This window comes from Equus asinus, chromosome X (assembly GCF_041296235.1).
Source record: "Equus asinus isolate D_3611 breed Donkey chromosome X, EquAss-T2T_v2, whole genome shotgun sequence".
Classification (NCBI taxonomy): Eukaryota; Metazoa; Chordata; class Mammalia; order Perissodactyla; family Equidae; genus Equus; species Equus asinus.
In genome coordinates this window covers 101,985,729-102,010,049 of record NC_091820.1, presented here as the reverse complement: position 1 = coordinate 102,010,049, position 24,321 = coordinate 101,985,729, and the positions used below count along the sequence as shown (strand labels likewise).

The 24,321-nt window shown below is 34.0% G+C and overlaps 1 protein-coding gene across 2 annotated transcripts in view; it reads right to left on the bottom strand.

Moving 5' to 3' along the window:
- Positions 1 to 24,321, bottom strand: part of COL4A5 (collagen type IV alpha 5 chain) — a 225,760-nt gene that overhangs the window by 95,962 nt on the left and 105,477 nt on the right. Inside the window, exons 5-19 of one of the 2 annotated variants that reach the window (XM_014854622.3) lie at positions 20,187 to 20,231; positions 20,039 to 20,101; positions 17,716 to 17,769; positions 17,353 to 17,379; positions 15,352 to 15,432; positions 13,525 to 13,587; positions 11,862 to 11,897; positions 11,732 to 11,773; positions 11,468 to 11,560; positions 10,150 to 10,203; positions 9,997 to 10,053; positions 9,430 to 9,474; positions 7,836 to 7,889; positions 6,232 to 6,273; positions 3,815 to 3,947 (exon numbers count right to left, since the gene is read on the bottom strand). In XM_014854622.3, coding sequence (XP_014710108.2) covers positions 3,815 to 3,947; positions 6,232 to 6,273; positions 7,836 to 7,889; positions 9,430 to 9,474; positions 9,997 to 10,053; positions 10,150 to 10,203; positions 11,468 to 11,560; positions 11,732 to 11,773; positions 11,862 to 11,897; positions 13,525 to 13,587; positions 15,352 to 15,432; positions 17,353 to 17,379; positions 17,716 to 17,769; positions 20,039 to 20,101; positions 20,187 to 20,231 — 889 coding nt within the window. Of the gene's footprint in view, positions 1 to 3,814; positions 3,948 to 6,231; positions 6,274 to 7,835; positions 7,890 to 9,336; positions 9,475 to 9,996; positions 10,054 to 10,149; positions 10,204 to 11,467; positions 11,561 to 11,731; positions 11,774 to 11,861; positions 11,898 to 13,524; positions 13,588 to 15,351; positions 15,433 to 17,352; positions 17,380 to 17,715; positions 17,770 to 20,038; positions 20,102 to 20,186; positions 20,232 to 24,321 lie in introns of both variants that reach the window. The other variant, XM_070502136.1, reaches the window with a different exon arrangement.

The window sequence follows — 24,321 nt, the reverse complement described above, 5'->3', positions numbered from 1 at the left end:
GAATTTTATTGCTAGTGTAGAGGAAGGCAAATTATTTAAGTATGCAACTCAGACAACTCAGATTTGGCCATCTAGCAAACATTCTAATTTCGGGTAATTTGTCATTTGACTCTTTAGGGTTGGGTAGATTATCATATGGTTTGTGAGTAACCAAAATGTGTGTGGTTTTGTTTCATCCTTACACCTCCTTTTCTCTTCCAGACTTAGTGCACTGGCTGGCATCTCTGTGATAAGGACAAAACAGTATTGGCAACTCAGAACTATCTTTATATTATTTTTGACTTGAATGAGAATGCTCCTGATGTTTCACCACAAAGTATGACATTTCCTGTAGAGTGCTATATTTCCTGGATGAAGTAGATAGCCTCATCAAGTTAAGGTAGTTCCCTCTTAATCTTAGTTTAAGATTTTTTTCCTTTTAAAAATGAATGGGTATTGAATTTTACTGACTGTTTTTTCTGCATCTATTGGTCTACTTTAATCTGTCAGTGTGGTCAACTACAGTAATGTTAAAACTATCCTTGCAATCTTAGGGTAAAATCTACTTGGTTATAATATATTATTTAATATACTTCTGGATTGATTTGATAATATTTTATTTAGAATTGTTGCTCCTACATTCATAAATGAGACTTAATTATGATTATTTCTGGTTTTATCTCCCTGGTGGTTTGGTATCATTGCTATTAAATTAAATTTCCTTTTTTTTAATGTTCTGAAATAGTTTGTAAAATATGAAAATTACCTTCTCAACAACTTGGGAGAATTCATCCATAAAACTCTATAAAACCACCCATAGAACCAATGCTTTTTCATAGAGTTCTTTAACATTTTAGAATTTGCTATGATAATTAATCTACTTAGGTTTCCTACTTTTTCAGGATGGTTTTGGTAATTTATGTTTTCTGTTTCACGAGGAATGTGTATTTCATCTAGACTTCCAAATATATGATACAGTTTTCTTGTAACTTGAACATTTTAATTGTATTCATGGTAATAAACTTTTTTTCTTTACTGATTTTATTTGTGCCTTCTTTTGCCTCTATCTTGATCATATTTTATTGTTATTTTTACCTTTATCAAGTTTTTCCTTCTATTTTGTTTGTGCATGTTTTATTTCTTGTTATTTTTTTCAACTTAACTCATTTATTTTTAGTATCTCTAATTTTGTGATAAATTAAGGGTACCACTTTGGCTACATTTAATGAGTTTTGATATGAGGCTGTTTGGTATTCAGTAGTTTGCCACCTCCATTTCTGTTTCCTCTTTACTTTCAGAGTTACTTCCAAATGTGCATTTTAATATACAAATGTAAAGATACTTGATGCTTTTTGTTGTTAATTTCTAACTTTATTTCACGGTGGTCACAGAGCATGACCAACATATAATTTTTAAAGATTTTTTTATTTTTTCCTGGTCTAATAGAGTTAATTTCTATAAATATTTCATGTGTGTTTGAAAAGAAATGTATATTCTCTGCTGTACACAAAATTTTTCTCTCTCCCATATATACAGCTTGATTATGTTGCTCAAATATTTTATATCCATATCTATTTTCCACCTACTTGATATGTTAGGGATTTGTCAATTTATCCCTTGTAGGTTATCAATTTTCACTTTATATAGTCAAAGATATATTTTTAGATGCATAAAGTTTCATGACTTTTATATCATTGTAGTATAATTTGCCTATTTATCCATATGAAACGTCTCTGTCTTTTTGGTGAATTTTTTGCATTGAATTTTATTTCATGCTACATTGGAATTGCTAAACAAACTTTCTTTTTGATAGCATTTGCTTAATATCTTTCCCTTGGTTCATTTTCAAGTTTTCTATATCCTTTTACTTTAGATATGTCTATTGTGCACAGTATATAGATATTTTTATTCCAATTTTATTTCAGTTTTTGTCGTTTAGTCAGTGTTTAGTCCTTTCACATTTATTGGAGTTACTGAATTATTTTTAACTTCTTGCCATCGTATATTTTATTTTCTATTTACCCAGGTTTATCTGTACCTGTGTTACCCCAATCCTAACTTGTATTACATACATCAAGATTTTGGGTCATGTTTTTTCCTCAATGAGCATATAAATCGTGTATTTTATTCTATTCTTCTCTGGTTATTACTACTAAAATTTTAACCTGTGTACTTAATCCTATATTTTTCTAAAAACTTACGGAGTTAATAATATTTATTTTCTCTCCTTCTAACAAGACAAAAAACATTATCATTGACTTTCCCTATTCCCTCTGCACCTCCACATGCTATGCTAATAATGTGTACAATTATAGTTCCACGTTCTTCCTTAAAATGCCTCTGTTATTTTTTTATGATCAACACTTATTTAGACTTAATATACTTTATTAATATCTTTCACATCCATTGGTTCTTGCATCTTACCCACTTTCATCTCCAACTTCATCCTGAATTCATTTCCTTCTTCTTGGAGTAAAACCTCCAGTTAACTATTTCAGAGAAGTTCTGGAGGTGATATACTTTCTAAGCATTCCATGTTCACACTAGGATGATAGTTTGATGTAATGAAGAATCCTAAATTCATAGTTATTTTTCCTTATCACTTTGAAAATGTGCTCTATTATCTTCCTCTGACTCTCACTGCTTCATAGGTGATCTGCCTTTTTTCTCAAGATAATTTTATTTAAGAGTTTCTTTCTATCCTTAAATTCTAAAATGTCCCTACAATGTCTAGTTATGTATTTTTATATTATTATTATTTTACTCTTGCTTAGTAGTTCACAAGCCTTTCCACAGGGACTTATGTCTTTTTTGAATAGACAGAAGTTCTCAGTCATTAACTTTTCGAATATTGCCTCTTGTCCCATTCTCTTCTCCTTGGACTCCTTCATGGCGGATTTTGGAACTTCTAGGTTTATCTTCGTGTCTCTTAACTTTTCTTTCATAATATCTAACTCTTGAACTTTTTTTGCTGCATCCAGGGAGAATTCCTTATCTCCATTTTCCAGACACAGTATGCGTTTAGTCCACTATCTTGAAATTAGAAATCTAAAGTGCATATTTAGTTAGAGTAGAATGGGACCCACATTTACCCTCTTTCTCCTTGGGAGGATCACTGAGTGTCAGTCATCTCATCGTGTTAATATTTCATAGCCAAATATTTTTGAAGGGAAAGGAACCATAATTTATTAAACATGCATGTGTGCCAAGGACTGTACCAGATGCTTTTTCAAATTTTACATAAATCCATACTATCATCTCATTTCAGAGAACATCCAAATAAACACGCTAAACAAATGACAGTGCTCTATTTGTGGCCAAATTAAAAATACTCTATTATACTGTGTATCTTCAACAAAGGAATGATATAAAACCCAGTATTGAGCCCCAAGATTTTTTTGCACAGCAAAATCACCAAGGGGATTTCTACGTAGACATTTCTGGAATTCTAAGTGAATAGTGCTGCTGACTATCTTTACGCACAAAATTTTTACAAAACTAGGCATTATTAGAATAGCGGTTCCTTCCATAACAGCATGAAAAGTATAATGATTAATTTTTGGATCATAGGAATGTTTGGTGTAATTTATTAATAATAAGAGGTAGAAATGGTATTTTTAAGGCAAAAGGGCACTATTCAATTGATTCCTTTTTTTTTTAAGTATAGCTAAGGAATTTGGTGAGAAAGACTGAAGTAAGAGTTGAGAGGGTTCTGTCAATTAAAAAATACTCATGTCTTCTACTGTCATGCACACCCTGGAACTAGTATAATACTGTATACATGGATTAGTAAAGATGCCATAAACACAACAATGTTAAGTGCAGTCTTTTTTACCTGGAGGTCCAGGAAGACCAGGTGGACCCTGTATTCCAGGAAATCCTCGCTCTCCTTTTTCTCCAGGCAAACCAGGTAATCCAATGCTTCCTTTTTCTCCTACAGTTACACCAGTCCCAGGCCTAGGAATTACCTTTATTATGAGAGAAAAAAATAAAGGAACTTAAAGATGAAGAGGCTTGTTTTCCTGAAAATAACCTAGCAGCTACATACGATTACAATGCCATCATTTTCACAAAGCGCTCAGACACAAAATCATTGACTACTACATAGATTCTGAGTCACATTCTATATCACTCCTATCTTTCAACTTATTAGAAAATGTCTAATACCAGTAATAATATTACCACCCTCCTGAGCCCCAGGCCTACAAAGCTAGAATTATTTTTGATGTCTCTTATCTTATAATTCACATACCATTTATTCCAATCACCTAAGTCTGGTAATTTTTACTAAAAATGTCTCTCCAATTTGCTCCCTTCTTTCCTGTTGCCACAGCTACTATCCTCACCTCAGACTTAGACTAACAAAGCATCTCTGAATTTGTCTCCTTGAATCCAAATCTACTGCTAGGATATGCTTCCTCAAAAACCAATTTTTCTGTGTTAGCTATCCTGTTTAAGGACTCATAATTGTTTACTACTTCTTACTATATCTGATGTTACTTTTGTGTGTGTATGTGAGGAAGATCTGCCCTGAGCTGACATTTGTTGGCAATCTTCCTCTTTTTTTTTTCCTTGAGGAAGATTAGCCCTGAGCTAACATCTGTGCCAATCTTCCTCTCTTTTTTGTACATGAGATGTCACCACAGCATGACTGATGAGTGGAGTAGGTCTGCGCTCTGGATCCGAACCTGTGATCCCTGGCCACTGAAGTGGAATGCATGGACCTTTAACCACTTCGTCATGGGACTGGCTACTCTGATGGTACTTTTAACCCTGGACTCTGTCAAGAGTCCTCTCTCTCTCACTTATTTCACCTCCTGTTATTTCTAGCAATACATTTTTAGGAGAGTGAGGTCTGTCTGATTATAACCACTTCATGCATTTTGTACATTCTTGTCTTTGTCTTTGAATATGCCATTCCAAACATCTATAATGCCTTCACCCAATCTTTTCCCTTTATCCATACACATTCCTTTCTTCCTCTAAAAAAATAGAAAACTCATCTCTTTCGGGAAGGCTTTATTGATTAAAATGAACTAACTGACCATTCCTTTTCTCTCTGTCTTCTTAGATCTCAGTACCTAAAGAAGCTCACATTACATAATCTAAATATAAAGAAATTAACCTCATAGAGCTATAAAGGTAAATAAGCTTTAGAGTTAAGAAACTGTCAGTCTGAGGGACAAATCGACATCTACTGGCAAAGTGTGATATTTCATCCTTGTTTTATTGGATATAAGAAATATTCAGACAAAAGAGGACTGAAAGTCGTGGAACCTACAACTGGGATAGTTCAAAAGGGAAAGTGAGCTGCTGGACAGGACTGCACTCTCAAGATTTCCATTTCTTCTGATATTCATCAAAATCTTATCGTCTCATTTTATGAAGAAATTATTTCTTAGAGAACTAAAACTCTGATTTTAAAATGAAAGTGAATAAAAGTAGTCTAACATCTTCTTTAAGTATATCCTCATTAGATATGGTAAAGTACGAAGTATCAATATCTGAGACTTAACTTTTGACAAGAAGCATTAAACTAATATTACTCAAATGTCTGAACATAAAGGTTTTATGGACCTTGCACCTTTGAAGCTTTAATGCAATCCAAAGTCGAGTCTTACCAAATTTCAACCAAAGGAAAACCAATATGTCAAACTGTGGCAATGATATTTTATTCTTAGTAAGATTGGAAATATATTTGACTTAAATTTCATGGTGAATGCAAACAAGATGGAAAATCTGTAAACTCCCCAATTACTCTTTTATAGAGCAGTCCCTACATTTGTTATTAAGAACCCCTAGAAAGCACACACTCAGGGAAGAAAGAAGTGTGAATCAGACAATTACAAATTGAGAAAACCTATTAAGACCAAATCCATCTTTCTTCTGAGCTCTGCAGGGGAAAAGACCAACCCCTAGTTCCCCAACAGTTTCTTTCATTGAAGCTTTGTAAGCAACGCTTGCACCACCTGCTGGTTACTTGAGAAATGATTTGGCAATCATGATGCAAAACAACCCAACGCCATAATTTTGGATCTTTACTATAGAGAAATAATACACAGGCAGAACAATACAAAGACTTTGAGGTCAACATCACTGAAGTTTTTAGACGTAAAGACTTTTAAGCTGGTAGAAGTTGATAATGACTTGGAATTTGGTGTTCTATGAGAAAAAGGTACAGAGTATATAATTAAGGCGCAAAAGTGAAAATGCATCCAGAAATTTGATAAATGAAGACTAAAAAAAACTTACACGTCCAGGAGGTCCAGTTGGGCCAACGTCACCTTTTTGGCCCTGTTCAATACAATTGTAAAACAGGTTAGTAAAAAAAAATCATAGGAAAACATCAATTTCCTCAGAAACGTAACAGATAACTAAGTTTCATAAAAACCTGGAAATCCATAATAAAATGTCTCTAAAAGAAATACAACATGAGGTGGTGAAACAGTACTGAGCTAAGCCTAGGAAGACCTGTGATGTTGTCTCAAATTTACTAGCTATACGATCTTGACCAAATCAATTAACTTTTCTGCCTTACATATAGATCAGATTTACAAGGTATTTCTAGGTATAACATCCTTTGATTTTAAGATTCTTATTTTCTAGCAAACTATAAATACTCTATAAAAAAGATGCTGAATAAAAAAAAACTGGTACTACTAGAATCAGCTGAAACCATGAAATCTTTTACATTTAGCCACGTTTCTTTTCATAAAACATGTCAAGGGCATAAATGTAGTGTTATTTCCATTTGTGACAGATATTTTAGAGCTGATGGACTTAATTATCATCAGAAACAGTTAATAAATCACAAGTGCTTTTGTGAATTTGCTCTTAGAAGCTAATGAAAGACAAATTCAGACAAAACTGTTACCCTTAACCAGTAGCTACAGCAGCATGAAGAACACAGTATTCATTTGTTACTCTACTGGTCAAGACCTAAGGATAGATATCTCTCTTACATGTCTGTGCTCGTTTAGACTTGTTTATAGGAACCTTTCATCTATTTATAAGCTCATTTTAGTTTAAAGCGTTACTCTGTCCTGTAACTTTACTTAGTATTTGAAAAAGAATTCTATTCTCTGAGTATTTATTATCTTCTTTTATTCTAGCTGAGCCTCTTAGGCCAAGCTAGAACTTGGATCTAGTTTAGAGATAAACTGCCATTAAAATATGCACCCTCTGGGTATATTTGAGTTTATAACACCTTTCCCTCCCTCCTTGTAAAACAAAGCTTTGAGTTTTGATTTTCATACAAAGCAATTAGAGACCAGAGAGACTGGAAAACTGGATATTTTGTGATCTGCTATAAATAGGGGAATTGTGTGCTTCATACATTCTTTCAAAGTCACTTTTAAAATAGGTAACTAAATAAATGACTTCAGTCAGGCTGCATAGCCAAATGAAAAAAATGACAAAGAATAGCCACAGACTTCTAGACAATAATTGCATAGAGAATGGAAATGTTTAGTGGAGACATTCTAAATTCACAACTACAAGCTTTTTTAGTATGAGGACCTCACTAAAATAGTGCTGAGTCCTCTTTCTGGAGAACAAAAGTTTTGCCGATACACGCTCAAAGTAAAGGCACCAACTTTTCACAATGGAAATGCTAAAGTTAAACAATTCTTCATGTATTTAGACCACATGGACTGTGATTTAGGAAAATGAATGAAAATTTAGAGGGAGTGGTATACAAGAAAAAGGAGCAAAACCAAAAGATGGATAAAGAAGACATGTTTTTAATAAAAAAGCTAGTTATTTAGAACTTTTACATTTATAACTCAACTTTGGGAGAGAAAAGGAGTATGTTAACTAGAATAAAACCAATCACTTCAAAGTACTAAAATTCTTACCTTTTCTCCATCCCTTCCAGGTTCACCAGGGTAACCAGGATCACCAGGCAAACCCTTTAAAACATAGAGGACAGAGTGACATCAGCAAAAATGGTAGAGTAAGGACCTCCAAAAATCCCGTCCTGCATAAAAGCAACAAGAACACTGGCAAAAATGGTCAGAGTCAAGTGTTTTAGAACTCCAGAAATTAATCAAAGGCTTTCAGCAATCCAGGAAGCATTTGTTGAAAAAAATGCCTCAATCTTGGTAAGAGCACAGTGGTTTGTTGTATTTTAACTTGCTCTGTTCCCATCACCCCTTCCTCATCTCCACAATAGCCTTGTGGCTCACTAGCTCACAATCAAGGTGAAAACCAGCAGCTTAGCAGCAATTAAAAGGGAAAGAACTGGGCTGGAGCTTCTTCAAAGCCCCATTCCCAGAGAATTGTCATTATTTGACCTGTCTGGCGGTTCCCAAAAAGACCCCACTCCCAAGACTATCTTTATTTGACCTGACTTGAGTTCTCCGAGTGCAAACAGAGATCAGCCTTTGCCCTGGGGATATTTGTTGAAAGCAATTATTCACCATCATAGCTGCCTAAATCATGACACAAAGACCAATTGTTCCAAAAGAAGCCAGGACCTGAAGCCCTGAATTTACCTTTCCTTATACCATTTATATGTTTAAGCCATTTACGAATCCAGAGTTTGTAAGTTGAGGACTGCCTGTTTAGCAAAATCACCTGGAAACCAATTTATCTGATTTTATTACTTCAAACTTCTAGTCTTGGTAAGAATTATTATCTCTTTCCTTCAGAATGGTCTCCAAATTTCATCAGATTTTCTGTCCTTGAAAACCTCTTTTAGCATCTACTGTGGATAATCTTGATACTGAGGCTGCTTGAAATAATGTTCCTTGCTTTTTCATTTTCCTCTTTTTTTGGTAGCAATTAGACTTATCTATCAAAACTTTTACTAAAAAGAACTTAGGTTCACAAAAAAAGTTGTATGTGAATGTTTCCAGCAGTTTTATTCATAATGGGCCAAACCATAAACAACCAAAATCTCCTTCAATGGGTAAATAAACAAACCTTGGTACACTCATACAAATACTGCTCAGTAATAAAAAAGGAGTAAACTACTGATATACAGTAGAATGTATTATGCTATGTGAAAGAATCCTGATGCAAAAAGCTATAGACAATATGATTTGATGAATATGACACTCTGGAATAGGCAATATTATAGGGGTGGAGAACAGACCAGTTGTTGCCAGGGGCTTCAAGTGGGGGGCGGGAATCACTACAAAAGAGCATGAGGGAACTCTTGTTTTTGATTATGGAGTTTGTTACACAACTGTATGTGTTTGTCAAAACCCATAGAACTGTACACTAAAAATGTTTCATTTTATTGTATACAAACTATATCTCAATAAATCTGACTTAAAAACATAGAGGAATCTCAAATTTATATTCAAAAGAGAAAGAAAGGATAATTTCCATTCATTTAAACTATTTCCACACCCAAGCATCTTTTCCATTCTGCTTCTCAACCGCCACATACAAAATGTTGCCAGTTTTTGGTGGGGGAGTGGGGGATGGACTTGAACCACTCACTGGAATTCCTGGTTGGCCATTCTCTCCATCTTTGCCCGGTTTACCCTACAGGATTCATAGAAATGCAAGAATATAAATTTGTTATTTAAGAAGTATGAGGTTAAATAATATAATAAACTTCATTTCTCCCATGAACTATATTAAGTAGACTTTTCTTTCTTTCTTTTTTTTTTTGCTAAGGAAGATTAGCCCTGAGCTAACATCTGTTGCTAATCTTCCTCTTTTTTTGCTTGAGGAAGATTAATCCTGAGCTAACATCTGTGCTAATCTTCCTCCACTCTATATGTGGGTTGTCACCAAAGCATGGCTGACAAGTGGTGCAGGTCCATGCCAGGATCTGAACCCACGAACCCAGGTTGCCGAGGCAAAGTGCACCAAACTTAACCACTACACCATGGGACCGTTCCCTAAGCAGACTTTTTAAACTTCAATATTATAATAAATAAATGTCAGTTGTGACACTTTGAAGCAACGGAAGTAGGATTTAGGAGGAAAGAATAAAATTACAAACACACACACACATATTTAAATTTTTTTGCAAAGAATATTAGTAATCATGATACTTACTCTTTTGCCAGGCTCTCCTTGTTCACCCTTCTCACCTTTCACACCACCTGGAGGACCCTGTACACACAAAAGTAGTTTTACATTGATTCCTGGAGTACTACGTATCAATATCAATTTACATTAAATGGTGCTAAATCATTTTAGGTTACTTACTGGAGGACCAGGTATCCCTGGAGGTCCAGGAGGCCCTCGGTCACCAGGAAGTCCCTATGTAGTAAAAGCAGAAAGGAAAGTAATATTAATGCTGTTAATCCTAGAGCTAGCTAGGAACACTTTTAACAACCTGAACTACAGACTCCTGTAGTATAACCAAAGATAATAGCATGTTTCTAATTCAAAGTTGAAATTTGCTAGGCAAAAGAACCTAGAGCCGTCTTTGCCCACTTCAGTTAATTTCTAGTGTATGTACAAGCCAAGTTTTGAGGTAAATAATAAGACAACACTTAAAATGAAAGCATTAATGATTTTTTATTCTTATAAATATTTTATAAAAAGCAAGAGCACCTAAAACTAGGAAATTTGGGGGCTATATAACATACACACATTTGGACAGAGAATTAAGTTGCCAAATGCATATTGATGGTCAAATTTCAATATGATTTGTCTTTTATTCTTAACTCTCTTATTAACATTTAAATAAAACAACATGCACACACTCTGTTTGCTCAAGAATGGGCCACTATGCTATAAAAGATATGTTTGATCCCTTCATCTCCTCTAGTAAAAGCAAGATAGCAGATAATCATTTCTAAACACAAAGGTTTACAGAGTAACACCATCTTTCTCCTTGTATATCAGTGAAACGTAGAGAACACAATCATCTAAGACAATGAGAATCTATCTTACCATGACCTAATTTGCGACATGAATGCATTATTTATAACATCCCCAATCAAAACAATCCAAATGTCCATCAACTGATGAATGGATAAACAAAATGTGGAATATACATATAAAGGAATATTATCTGGCCATAAAAAGGAATGGAGTACTGATACATGCTACAACGTGGATGAACTTGAAAACATTATACTAAGCAAAAGAAGCCAGACACAGAAGACCACATATTGTATGATTCCATTTATATAAAATGTCCAGAATAGGCAAATCTAAAGAGCCCAAAAGTAGGTTAGCGGTTGCCTAGGGCTGGAAAGTTTGGGGGAGAAATGGGGAGTGACAACTAATAGGTATGAGGTTTTAGTGAGGGTGGATGAGAAGGTTCTAAAATTAAATTGTAATGATGGTTTCACTACTCTGTGAATATACTAGAAAAATTGAATTGTACATTTTAAATAGGTGAACTGTATGGTATATAAATTATATCTCAATAACACTCTTTAAAAAATTTATCTCAAATCCTTGTTATTTTTAAAATACCTTTACATGTAACCATATTCCAGCTTACGATGCATTTTAACGGAATGCCACTTTCATTGCAAGATTTTCATTGATTTACCCTCTACGTACTCACCTGATCTCCTTTCTGAAACTCTACATCAATTGGTCTTTTCTGTTCACTGATCTGCCCAGGTGGCCCAGGGGGGCCCTGAAGACCTTGCTCACCCTGTTTGCAAGATTAAATAAGAAAGTAACATTTCATAATTCACATAGACAATAATAATATGACATGTAAGCTACGTCAGTTACAAGAAGCAAGAGAAGGAAAAAGACAAGTTCAAATGACTATGAAAGGAGAAAGCTGAGGAATGAATAATCAACATTTTTCTTTACTCACCTTTTCACCCTTGGGTCCCTGGAAATTTAAGCCCATATTACCCTGAAGAGAGAGATTTCAGTTTAAAATCTCATTGACAATAACAAAATGAATCCACACCAAATAAAAGATGTAAAGGAAAGAAAATTACCTTTGGTCCTGGCAGTCCTGGGGGACCAGGAGGACCCTAAGAATAGAAGACACAGAAAAGGAAAAATGTGTTATATTAATACATTTATTAAAAATTATTTGGTTTCATAAAAAGTGAGGATTAAAAAAGCCCTTCAAAAAATATTTTCCTGGGCTTTTTCTCACTGTTTTCTAGTCAGAGACACAAATTTAAATTAACTTGATGAATGTGGAGACTTCTTGCGACAGGATACGAGTGGGCAGGGGAAGAAATGCAAGGCTGAGTAGAGGCAGAGAGGCAGCGCCCGTGCCAAAGCTCAGGACAAAAGTTAATCTCAACAAACATATCAAATGTCTCATAACAGAACTAGAGGTAAATTTAGGTACCACAAGGCAATTAACTTTAGTTCTAAAAGGCATGTGTTTACTTTTTGAGTCCAGTTTTAATTTTATGTGATCTGACTTTGTCTATTTGAGAATGTTTCAAGGTTTAAAAAGATAAATAGTCATTTTTCCGCCCAAACGTATTACCTCTTGATCTCAATGGACCTATTTATTTACATTTTGTACCTTGGTGGAATTTCTGACTTTGCTCCACCTGTTGAATCAGGGATAATTTAAGGGACATTCAGAAGTGCAGAGTGAATCAGTTACGTGGCCACACGAGTTAAGGAAATTCAAGGTATAACAACACACCTAGGTTATACTAATTTAACAACAGAGTTAGGAAAAAGTGTCATAGCCCAGAGTCTCATGCTTAGTAAGACATGCAGAACTAAAACACACTAAAAAAGGGGTTTTCTAATCCTCTCCTAAAAATTTCCAGGAAAGCAGAAATCACAATCTTTTCTGGTAGAGTCTTCTAGTATTTACCAAACATTATTTCCTTCATTGAAGAATAGAGTACCAATTACCACAAGCAAAAATGTACACTCTATAAAGGTATAATGAAAACTGTCACTTAACTATTTGGTAGATGAGAGAGAGAGTGACACATGAGAAATTACTTTGACTGAAGTACAATTTTCTTGCCCTTTTAAGAAGGCAACAGCAAAGCTCTAAGTCCAAAACATGACTTGAATGAAATCTAAGTATGTCAGGGATAAAAATAGTTAGAACTCATTAGAGAAGGAAACATGAGTGATTATAGACATAGTAAAGTAAGGGAACTGGTTGCACATTCAGGGTCTTCAGAAGTGTTTGCTTCTCTCCTCGGGTACACAAATCTTTATCCCATTGCAGAGTGATTCACTACCTTCACCAAGCCTGTTCTGTCACAAGCCCCTAATAAATGAAAGCCAATATTTTTGGTAAATACTTGTTTTTGTTCCTCTTAAACCAAAAACTATAGTTTGAAGAAACATGTTTAATCAGGTGACTAGAGAACTGCCTTAGAAGACTTCATGAGATGGCCAGAATCGAATTCAACTCTGACACATCAAAAGGTAATCATAAAATACTTTAAATCTCTCCTTTTGTATAGCTTATTTTTTCCATCTATAAAATGAAGCTATTACTTTGCACATATATTGTTCACTATAACATTGTAAAATCTCCTGTAAATAAGAAATTATAGATTATGAACACTGAAATGCAGTATACTTTCAAGTAAGATAAAGAATATTAATATTGTGAAAAAAATCCAAAGCAAAGAAGGAGAAATGAAATTAGAGAAGCAAGCTTACCATCAAACCTGGTGGTCCTGGGCGACCAATTGGTCCTGGTATACCAGTGGGACCAGCTAGGCCCTGTTATAAAGGAAGTAAAGAAAAGGATGAGGAAAAAAAAACCCTCACTGTATCGTACAAAGAACTAAACAGATGAAATTTAAACTTAAGTAGTTATCAGAATTCTGATATACAATTCCATAATTCTGCAGTATTATAAGCAGAATTTAAAAATGTATAAGAATTAAAAAAATTAAGTAACTATAAAGAAATTCAAATAAACAGAATGGATGCAGCTTTTAGAAAAGTTACGTTTTACAGTGGAGGTAACACATGTAGGATAAACACGTAGTAAAGAAGTTTTACAAAATAAGTGATAAAGATGGACATTCAGTGGGGCTTTCATGCTAGAAATTGAAAGGGAAAGGCTACTAATTTCGAGGTGGCTTCTCTAATTTTAAAATAAAAAATAAGTAAGATTAAAGACAAAGACGAAAGTGAGAATAACTGGGGCAAAAGATAAGGGAATGGTTCAATCATTGTGAAACACAATTTGGCATCTTAAAAAGTTGAAAATTTGACTGCCCTGAAATCTAGCAATTCTATATCTAGGTATAAAACCTGGATTGTTTTGTAATTTTTTAAAAAAATCCCCAAACAACCCAAATATTCAATAATATTTTTGGAGATCGGAGAGAAAAACTGTAGTATGTTCACACAATGGGGTGTTATATGGAAGAACTATAGCCACATACAATAATACGGATGAATCTTAACATATCAAATAGAAAAAGCTGCCGAAAACTATATAAATATTATATTATTTTAGAAGCAAACCCAAATATTATATTGTTTAGATACATGCATACATAATAAAATTATTTTTAAGAAGCAGTGGAAAGTTCAGGATGGAAGTTACATATTGAAAGAATCCAGAAGGATGTGACTACCAAGGAAACTACAGGTTGATTCAAGATTATTTACAAGGTTCTAGTTCTTATATGTTGTGTTGAGTTCAGAGATGTTCACTTGGTTGTTATGCTTCATAATGTACATATATTTTCCATGTATTCTGGTATTTTCAAATACTATATAATTAAAAATTATAAAAGATAAAGGGCAAGATTGACAGTACTTAAGAGCATATGCACAGGAGATGTCAAGTATGGAATGAGTAGTTATAAAATAAGTCCCTGACATTGTACCTTAGTGATCAAATATTAGAAAGTACTGACTTTTATTTTTCACAAAGGGATCAATCCTCGTGAAATATAAACCCCAAGCAATTGACTTCCTAATCTATAAATAGTCAAAAGTTATTGATATCTCTTTGCATGTTATGTGTAGGTTAACATAACTTTTTTTCCTAAGATTATACTTGATGTTCACCATGCATAAATTTTATTCCTTCAGCCTTAAAAATATGTTCATATGTTACGCATAACTGATAGTGTTACAAACGACATCTTCTAATATCTTAAATAGGAGACCTATGATTTTTATTTTTAATCAGACCATTTACAATTATTAGGACTACTCCTACTACCCTACTGATCCCCACAGCAGAAGAACAAGAATGTAGAAGCCTACTTCCTCTGCCAAATCCAACAACAAAAATTTCCATGGAAACTGAATAGAAAGGTAAAAGAACAAAGTAGTGCTTCTTAAATGCTCCCTGGTTCAGATTGCTTTTATTTTCAGGTACGAGGTACATGCAATGTCTACCAACCTTCATATGATAATTTCTATAACTAAAATAGGGGGTGGTAAAGGCTGAGGAGAAAACAGTGATGCTGTGATCTAATCTAATCAATATAGCAAAGAAGAAAATCACTGGATGCTTACTTGTATTCCAGGAGGACCTGGATATCCTGGGTCACCCTTTGGTCCTGGCAGTGATGACATAATTATACTACCTGGTTCTCCCTGAAAGAAACCATCAATGGAAGTTGTAAGTAAGAGTTATGATACATAAAAATTGGCAAGAGAACAAAAAAATAACCCGAGAATTCAATTTGTCACATAAATGTCCTGGAAGATTAGGTGATCTCAGTAATTAACACAAATAAATTTACCTTTTAAAGGGAAATGAGGAAGTGGCCAGAGTACACTGAAGTACAGCCAATTTATTAAGAGAATGTGGTATCTTCAATTACTCATTCATTAAAAAACATTTATTAAATATTAATATTTGCAAAAATTGTGTCAGACTCTGGATACTCAGCAGTGAAGAAAATAAACGAGATCTCTGTTCTCACGGTGCAAACAATATACTGGGACAATGCAGACCATAATATGTAAACAAGATGACAAAGTGTTCTGTTAAGAGCTATGAAGAAAAACAACATGGTACATGACAAAGAAATAGTGGAGGACTAAAAAGAAATTATAAATATGCGATGTGATAGAGGTTTTAATTATTGCTACGATGGCAATCACATTGCAATACATAAATTATCAAATTGACATGCTGTACACCTTAAATTCACACAATGTTATATGTCAAATATATTTCAGTTAAAAAAAAAGAAATAGTGGAGGAAATTAGTCTGGGTAGTTAAAGAGGGGCAATCTGTGAAGGTAACGTTCAGGCTGAGATCTAAAGGATAATAAGGAGTCAGCCAGGTCTAGATGGGAGAAGAGTGTTAGGAAGTTCAAGTAGCATGTACAAAGGACCCAAAAAGGGAAGAGTTTGGCACATTCATATAACTTACTGCAGACCGGTGTGATCAGTGAGCTAAGGGAAAAGCGGTTTAAAGATAAGCCCGGAAATTTGGCAGTGACCAGAATACTGAGGTCTTACAGGCCATGGAAAAGAATGTGGACTTTATATTGAATGCAGTAGGAAGCCCTTGAAGGTTTATAAGCAGGGGGATTAAATTATTGATTTACATGTTTAAAAGATCATTCTTGGCTGTTTTGTAGAGAATAAATCAGGCTGGGAGGTGGGGGGTGGGTAGTAGAGAGAAAAGAGACTAGCTAAGAGGCTATTACAACAGCCCAGATGAGATATTATGGTTAGTGTGGTGGCAGTAGGGATGGAGAAAAGTGGATGAATTTAAGATATATTTTATAGGCAAAGTTAACAGTATTTAGCGATAGAATGGAATGAGGGTGTGTGAAGGAGTAGAAGATTACTAACTCTCAGGTTTTGGGCTCATGTAAAAATGTACATATTATATAGTGATGCAAATTTTAGAGATGGGGAAGTCAGAGGGAGGAACAGGTTTATTTTGGGGTCTCGCTTAACTTTGAACATGTTAATTTGAATGTCTGAGAGATATCTGAGTGAAGATGTCATGGAGGTAGTTTAATAAGTGCATTCAACTCAGAAGAAAAGTCTGTTTTAGAGATATAAATGTAGGTATTCAGTAACTAGATAATAATTAATACCATGAGCGTTAACAATATTGCTAGGCATAGAAGAGTAGAAGGGGTCAGGACTGTGTCCTGATACCAACTAGATGGATAGAATGAGCTTGCATATAAGACTGCAGTATGACCAGAGATGCAGAAGAAAAATCAGGAAAGGGTAGTGTCACAGAAGCCAGGAGAAAAGGGTATTTCTAGAGGGAGCAGGTCAATTACATCAAAATGTAATAAGGATTGAAAGTATTAGAAAAGAAGTTTGAGTCTAACATACACATTTGTAAGTGTATCAGCACATAGAAGTTACTTAAAGCCATGGGAACAAAGGAGACTACTTAAGGAAAGCTTGTAAGTGTGCCCCTGCACAACTTTTAGAAGCATCCCTTTTAAGACAAAAGTCGGAGATATCTGATTAAAGTTGCAGGTTTTCCGTATATTTTATTCAAAATGTTTTCCTTCCCAGCATGAGATGCTTACCTTCATACCTGGGATCCCAGGCGGTCCCTATTATTAAAAAGAAAAGAGATTATTATATATATATGATAGGGGAGCACAGTGCTTTCCAAATAGAGTCCAAATTGAATAAGACAACTATAGGGTCATTCTAAGTACAATGTATCTTAGGATAGTTAGAGATGACATTTATATTAAATACCATAGAAGCTTTGCTTTTACCCAGCAGAGAGCTATACTACCAACTTCTTTTTGTTCAATCCTTTTCTAGTTTACTACTTTAAAATGTACTACTTTGTCCCACATGAATGCATTGAGCTCACTTTCTACACTTCTGCTTATTATGTCAATTCCTATGTTATTATAATCCCCAATTTCATAACTTACTGGAGGACCCTGTAAACCAGGAAAACCGGGACTGCCTGGAAATCCACGTTCTCCCTAGAAAGAGTTAAAAATAAAGAGAATGGAGGAACAAGAAACAAAGCATAACTACACCAACAAACAATGACTTATTGAAAAGATTTCTGTAAAAGCCATTTTGAAACATGCCAGATTGCCAAAAATTCATTAGCCTTCACTTTCCAATTACTTCAATATCAACTATCCATATCAATTCAACCTTCTAAGATACTTTTATTCCTACTCATCAATCCCAATCAGAAATAAAGAAAAAAATCTTCTACCGCAGTCATTTTCTTCTGACAAATCCATTTTGAGACAATCACACCACAGATTCCTGGCCATCATCACATTTAATAGTTAATGATTTGCCCCAATTTTCTGCCCATAGATTCTTATTTTAACTGCTCTATTGCATTTTTCTTTTATTGTAAACTATTTCAAATTATTTTTGTAAAGAAGAAAAGATGGTAAGAAAGAATGTCATTAATATCACCAAGAGGACAATAATAGAAATAGTCCTAGCAATTGCAGGTCATTATGTTTTCTAGGCACCCAATTTTTCTCACTCAGTATTGTAAAGTACTAATATGGACATTTGGTTTAGAAAACAGAAGCTAAAACTGCTGTATAAGAACCCCTATGCAACATCCTTTCAAATACCTATATGCCATAGTAATCCTAGAAACATCCTGGTCAGAGGCTTAAAAGAGTAAAATTATTACAGCTGTGTGTCTTTGAGTTATTGTCCAATACCCATCTTTCCACCACTTTTTACACATGGAAAAAGTATAACCAGAGAGAAAGAAAGTGGCCTGTACATCAAATTTAGAAGACAGAAAACAAAAGAACCCATATATTCTGGCTTCGTCTCTGGGGTTCATTCTATCCTACATGGTAAGAAATGTAAGAAACCATTTAATTTGAAAGTATACAAAATGAATCCATTTTTAAAAATTTGTTGTTCATATAATTAGGGGCCTCAGACACAAAATAATCATGAGATCTGCTAAGGCGCTCCTTTATAAAAAGAAAAAAAAGATCCCTTTAATCATTTAGCATCCTATGATCATTGTAGATACATTTGGTCTTCAAATTTTGAGCTTTGGCTAGTGATCTGTTTGTTGCTCAAGGCATACTGGTGTAAAACAAATAATCAGAATAGTCACAAGAATGTAGCCCACTTTAACATGCAATGTGCCATGCAAACTATTTCCACATTGATCTTATCACTGTAAGGTTGCCCCAGTTGAAATGAAGAAGACAAGTAAGCCTCACAAATCCAAAATAAAAATTATATTATTATTATTACTATTATTGGCAAGGGTCACATTAGCCTGGAGAAGTACTGGAGGTAAAAACAATTTTATTGCCTTCAAGTATATACTACAATAATTATCATAAAATACGGCCTTCATAATGCAAAATACTTTGGTCAAGTTATTTTAAATAGCTGCCTTAATATAAAATGACACATGCCATTAATTAGAAAGATCTAGGGTATTTCATGAACACTTTCACAGAATATTATGTGCAAAATGAAAAACACCAAAAGAATATACAGAAGATAATAACATTGCATTAACCTAAAGGAAAAGGGAAAAGTGAGGGAGTAAGAACAGACATATCTGTTTTCAAAAACAGCAAATTTCCCTAATTTTTTTTCTTGCTATCACTTTATATTAAATCCAAACAGTAGACCAAAGACAAAAAATTGGGTCAGGAAAAAATGTCTGTCATATATAAAGTTTTATTTTTCTTTTCACATTGTTCAATTCATTGTTTTTGCTGACAGAGAAGAGTTTCACGTTTCATACTAAAAGTTTATAGTAAAAATTGATGTGCTGTATTATATACAGATTTTGAGAATTTTTCCTAAGGAAGTTATTAGGCAAGGTAAAAAAATTATAAAAGCATGAAATTTTTGAAAACGTAAATTGTACCTTGCTTAAAAATTGGCAAAGCTAATGAATGACATTCACAAGTATTACTCTTAACAACTGATTTAATATTTGAAACACATATATCCTAACTCTTTCTTAACTCTCATCCTACTTTACACTAAAGTCAAAAAAGGATTTGGTAAGTAATCTTCAGCCCAGTGCAATATCCCAGCTAATTACACATGCTTAACAAATCACTGATGTTTCAATATATTGAAAATGTGAACTCAGAACATACCCTATGTATGTCCTAGACATGAAGCTACTGTTATCTTTTCTTCAACATTCTTCATATTGATTTCTTTAGATTTTTAAGACTATTGTTATCAAGAATATCGGCTAAGATTAAGTTGAAGAAATCTTACCTTGGTTCCATTGCATCCGGGGATACCTTGAGGTCCTGGGGCCCCATCATGGCCTGGCATTCCCTTTGAAAAGGGATATAACACATGTATAGTATTTCTTAGATTATATTTTAAGGGATTTTAAAATAAGAGGCCAAATCCTACTTACAGGAAGACCTGGTGTCCCTGGAAATCCAGGAAGTCCAGGAGGACCCTATAAGAAGAAATAAATTCCTTCAACCAAATAATAATCAATAACAATAAAATAATATCCTACCTAAGAGAATTATGAAAGTTACATTAATGGGCAAAATGTCTCATTGATTATTACCACTCATTGTTCTTTTAAATATTATAGAAAAAGACCCTTCTATGTTTAAAAGTCTCTTTTATAGAAAATTGTACAAGAAATTCCCATTTGAGGGAGCATTGTCTTCATTGCACTTAGTAGGAGCAGGCAAATTAGTGGGTGAAATGTCTTTTCTAAAAACTAAAGTGGTTCTCCTAGGTTTGTGATGAATATTGAATTCAGCAGGGAATGGGTAAGTGACAAATATGTCTGCCCCTGAGAACATCAATGTGATCACCCCAATAATTCTTCAATCATATTTCCCTGTTAGGATTGGCAAAAATACAAGTTTGACAATATCTTCTGTAGGTGAGGCTATGGGGAAAAGGTACTTTCATACACTGCTAATGGGATTCAAACACCATGGAGAGAAATTTGGAAATATCTAACAAAATTACACATGCATTTACCCTTTGAAGCAACTCATTTCTAAGAATCTATCCCAAAGGTACACTAGAAATCATGAAACAAAATATGAAACTCAAGGTTATTGATTGCAGCATTATTATAGTTAAAGTTTAGAAATGACCATATAACCACAGTTATAGCTAAAGATTAGAAACAATAGGGACATGACTAAATAAATTATGGTACATCCACATAATGTAAAACTATGCAGCTGTTAAAAAAATGAGGAAGATCTCTGGACACTGAAATATGTAGTGCTCTCCAGGATATAATGTTAAGTAAAAGAAACAAAGCGTAAGTAGTATATATAATACATTCTCTTTTTATAAGAAGGATGGTGATACAAAACAATGAAAATATAAACAAAAAATAACAAAAATGATTACCTCTAGGGTGAAGAGGGAATCAGAACCAGGAGATCGCAAGGATACATGAGAAGCATCACCGAATATACATTGTCTTATAGAACAATATAAACGTTTTAAATAATTAAAAATAAAAATTTTAAAGAGATAAAAAGGAAATCATTAAAAATTGAAAACAAACTGGAACCTATGAAGCTAATGTATGTCAAGTTGTTGACATAATCAAACAGAGAAAAGAATTGCTTCAAGTACCTTGAAAACATGCTATTTTGACTGTGCTTCCCAGTGAAATTAGTCAATTCAAAGTGGAAAAAAGAAGTCAAGAAATAATTAATGGCATTTAAGAATTCTGTTACTACTAACATTGAAATTGCTATTTTGTTCATTTGTAAAGTGCTATTTTCAAGCTATTATAGGTATAATATAGGAAAAAAGAAATAATAAATTATATTAATGTCATTAGTAATCAAGAGTTTCACCTTAGGAAGAGAGAGGTGGTAGGAAGGAGAGAGAATAAGTATGCAAAAGCCTTTTTATTCTAAATTTCAATTGGAGGTAATAATATAAACTCATGATAGTTTTTCGCTTAAAAAATACATATTCCCTAACTCTGTCCACTGAAAACACACCAAAACAAAGTCAAATCCAGTAGCAACGAAAACCCCTAACATTCAGACTGTGGTATCTAAGTCACATTTTTCACTAAAAGAACCTCAAATCTGAGACTTGGCCAATTCCAGATCTGGAGAGGAAATGTACAAGAAGAATCTTGTTGTGTCAGAAACCAAGGAAGTTATCAAAGATCAACAGCATTTTGTCAAAAGAACACAGGACAGGGCCAACTTGAAGTGTCTCCCACAGACCAAAGATGGGATAATTTGGGCTTCAAAAAGAATAATGAGTACAATTGATTGAAACACATAAATCCCATATATTTATAATGATAAAAAATTCAAAAAACCTTCTTTGATCATCACTTGGAGTTGCTGGTGCACCAACTCATTACCCAATTAGAACTCTAGCCGATAAATTAGAATCCTAGCTAATAAATGAAGGATTGATAGAGTTTTAAAAATCACCACTTTGCAACTCTGTACGAAAAAAAAAGGATCTAGGCAATAATCATCAATGGATGCTAAACCGTTAGATAAAAGTTGACTGGGAAATTTTTGATGGCAGAATCAGGCTCATATACCTGAGACCACTGATCAAACCCAGCATCAGAAAAGTGGGATATAAAAACTACAATGAGATATCACCTCATACCCGTCAGAATGGCTATAAGCAACAAGACAAGAAATAATAAATGTTGGAGAGGATGTGGAGAAAAGGGAACCCTCATATGCTGCTGGTGGAAGTGCAAACGGGTGCAGCCACTATGGAAAACTGTATTGAGATTCCTCAAAAAAGTAGAAATAGAAATACCATATGATCTAGCTATTCCACTACAGGGTGTGTATTCAAAGAATCACAGAAATCAAGAATTCAAAAAGATTTATGCACCCCTATGTTCATTGCAGCATTATTCACAATAGCCAAGATGTGGAAGTAACCCAAGTGCCCATAAACGTATAAATGGATAAAGAAGATGTGGTATACACATACAATGGAATACTACTCAGCCATAAAAAAGACAAAATTGTGCCATTTGTGACAACATGGATGGACCTTGAGGGTATTATGCCAGACAAAAATAGTCAAACAGAGAAAGATAAATATTGTATAATTTCACTCATATGTGGAAGATAAAGAAACACATAGATAAGGAGAACAGATTGGTGGTTCCCAGATGGAAGGGGGTGGGGGGAAGGTGAAAAGGATAAAGGGGCACTATGTATGGTGACGGATAAACACTGGATTATTGGTGATGAACACGATGAAGTCTATATAGAAACTGAAATATAGCAATGTACACTTGACATTTATAAAATATTATAAGCCAATATGACCTCAATAAAATAATTTTTTTAAAAAGGACAGACAGATATTTTTGCTGTAAGATATAATTCAATAATAAATACACAGAACTATCTATAAAGTATTCTTTTCCTATTTAATTTTTTACAGTATAATTTACATACAATAAAATGCACAAATTTTAAGTGTACAGCTTTTTCTGTATCTCCAGAAAGTTCTCTAGTGCCTCTTCCAAGGCAACCTCCAATTTGCAGGAAATATGGGGAACAGAGGATCAATTTAAATGACATCATGAGGTAACAATCAGCCAGATCCAGAATGTGGAATGCAGTACAATACAAATGACCCAGTTTCTCCCCTGGCATAAAAAGAGGCTTAAGAAACATAGCAACCAAATGCAATATGTGGAACCTGCTTGGATCTTGGTTTGAACGGACAAATTTTAAAAGGACATGTTTGAGATAATTGAGGAAATCTGAATATGGACTGAGTTTTAAAGTATATTGAAAAATTATTGCTATTTTTTGAGGTCTAATAATGGTACAGTGGTTATGTGGTTATCAGTTAGAAAGACATACTGAAGCATTCACTGGTGAAATGAATCATTCGAGGGATTTGCTTTAAAATATTCCAAAAACATAGTGGTAGCATATAGATGAAACAAAATTATCAAAATGTTGACAATTTTTGAAGTGGAGTGATGTGTACCTGGGAGTTCATTGTACTATATTCTCTGTACATTTGTGTATGCTTCAAATTTTCCATAATAATAAATCTTTTAAAATCTGCATATCAAGAGTTGTCTGTGAGCTGAGATCTGAGGATGCAAGAATTTTCAAGTTACCTATTCCTAAGCACTTCTGAAGTTCTGGTTGAAGGACATGGACTATTCAGGCACTCCCAGACACTTGGAAATGGGGATTGATATAACAAACAGGGTTTTTTTAGTCTCAATAGTGCTTAGGACATAGTTAATGGTAGCTATAGCTATTATGAGATATGATTATTATGAAGAGCTTTAACAGAATATTGCTATCCATTTATTACAGAAAAACATAGAAATATGTCTGCTAAAATAAACTAAGGGTTTTGAGTTTCTTCCATGCTTTTCCAGTACCCTACCCACACAAGTCATAAGTAGCACACAAGGCAAGCTACATCTTGTTAAGAAGTATATAGCAAACAGAATGTTTTAAGCATTTATGTAAAATGTGTATATCTGCTAAATTTCTGGAGATCAAAGGTTCAGAATGTTTAATTGTCTT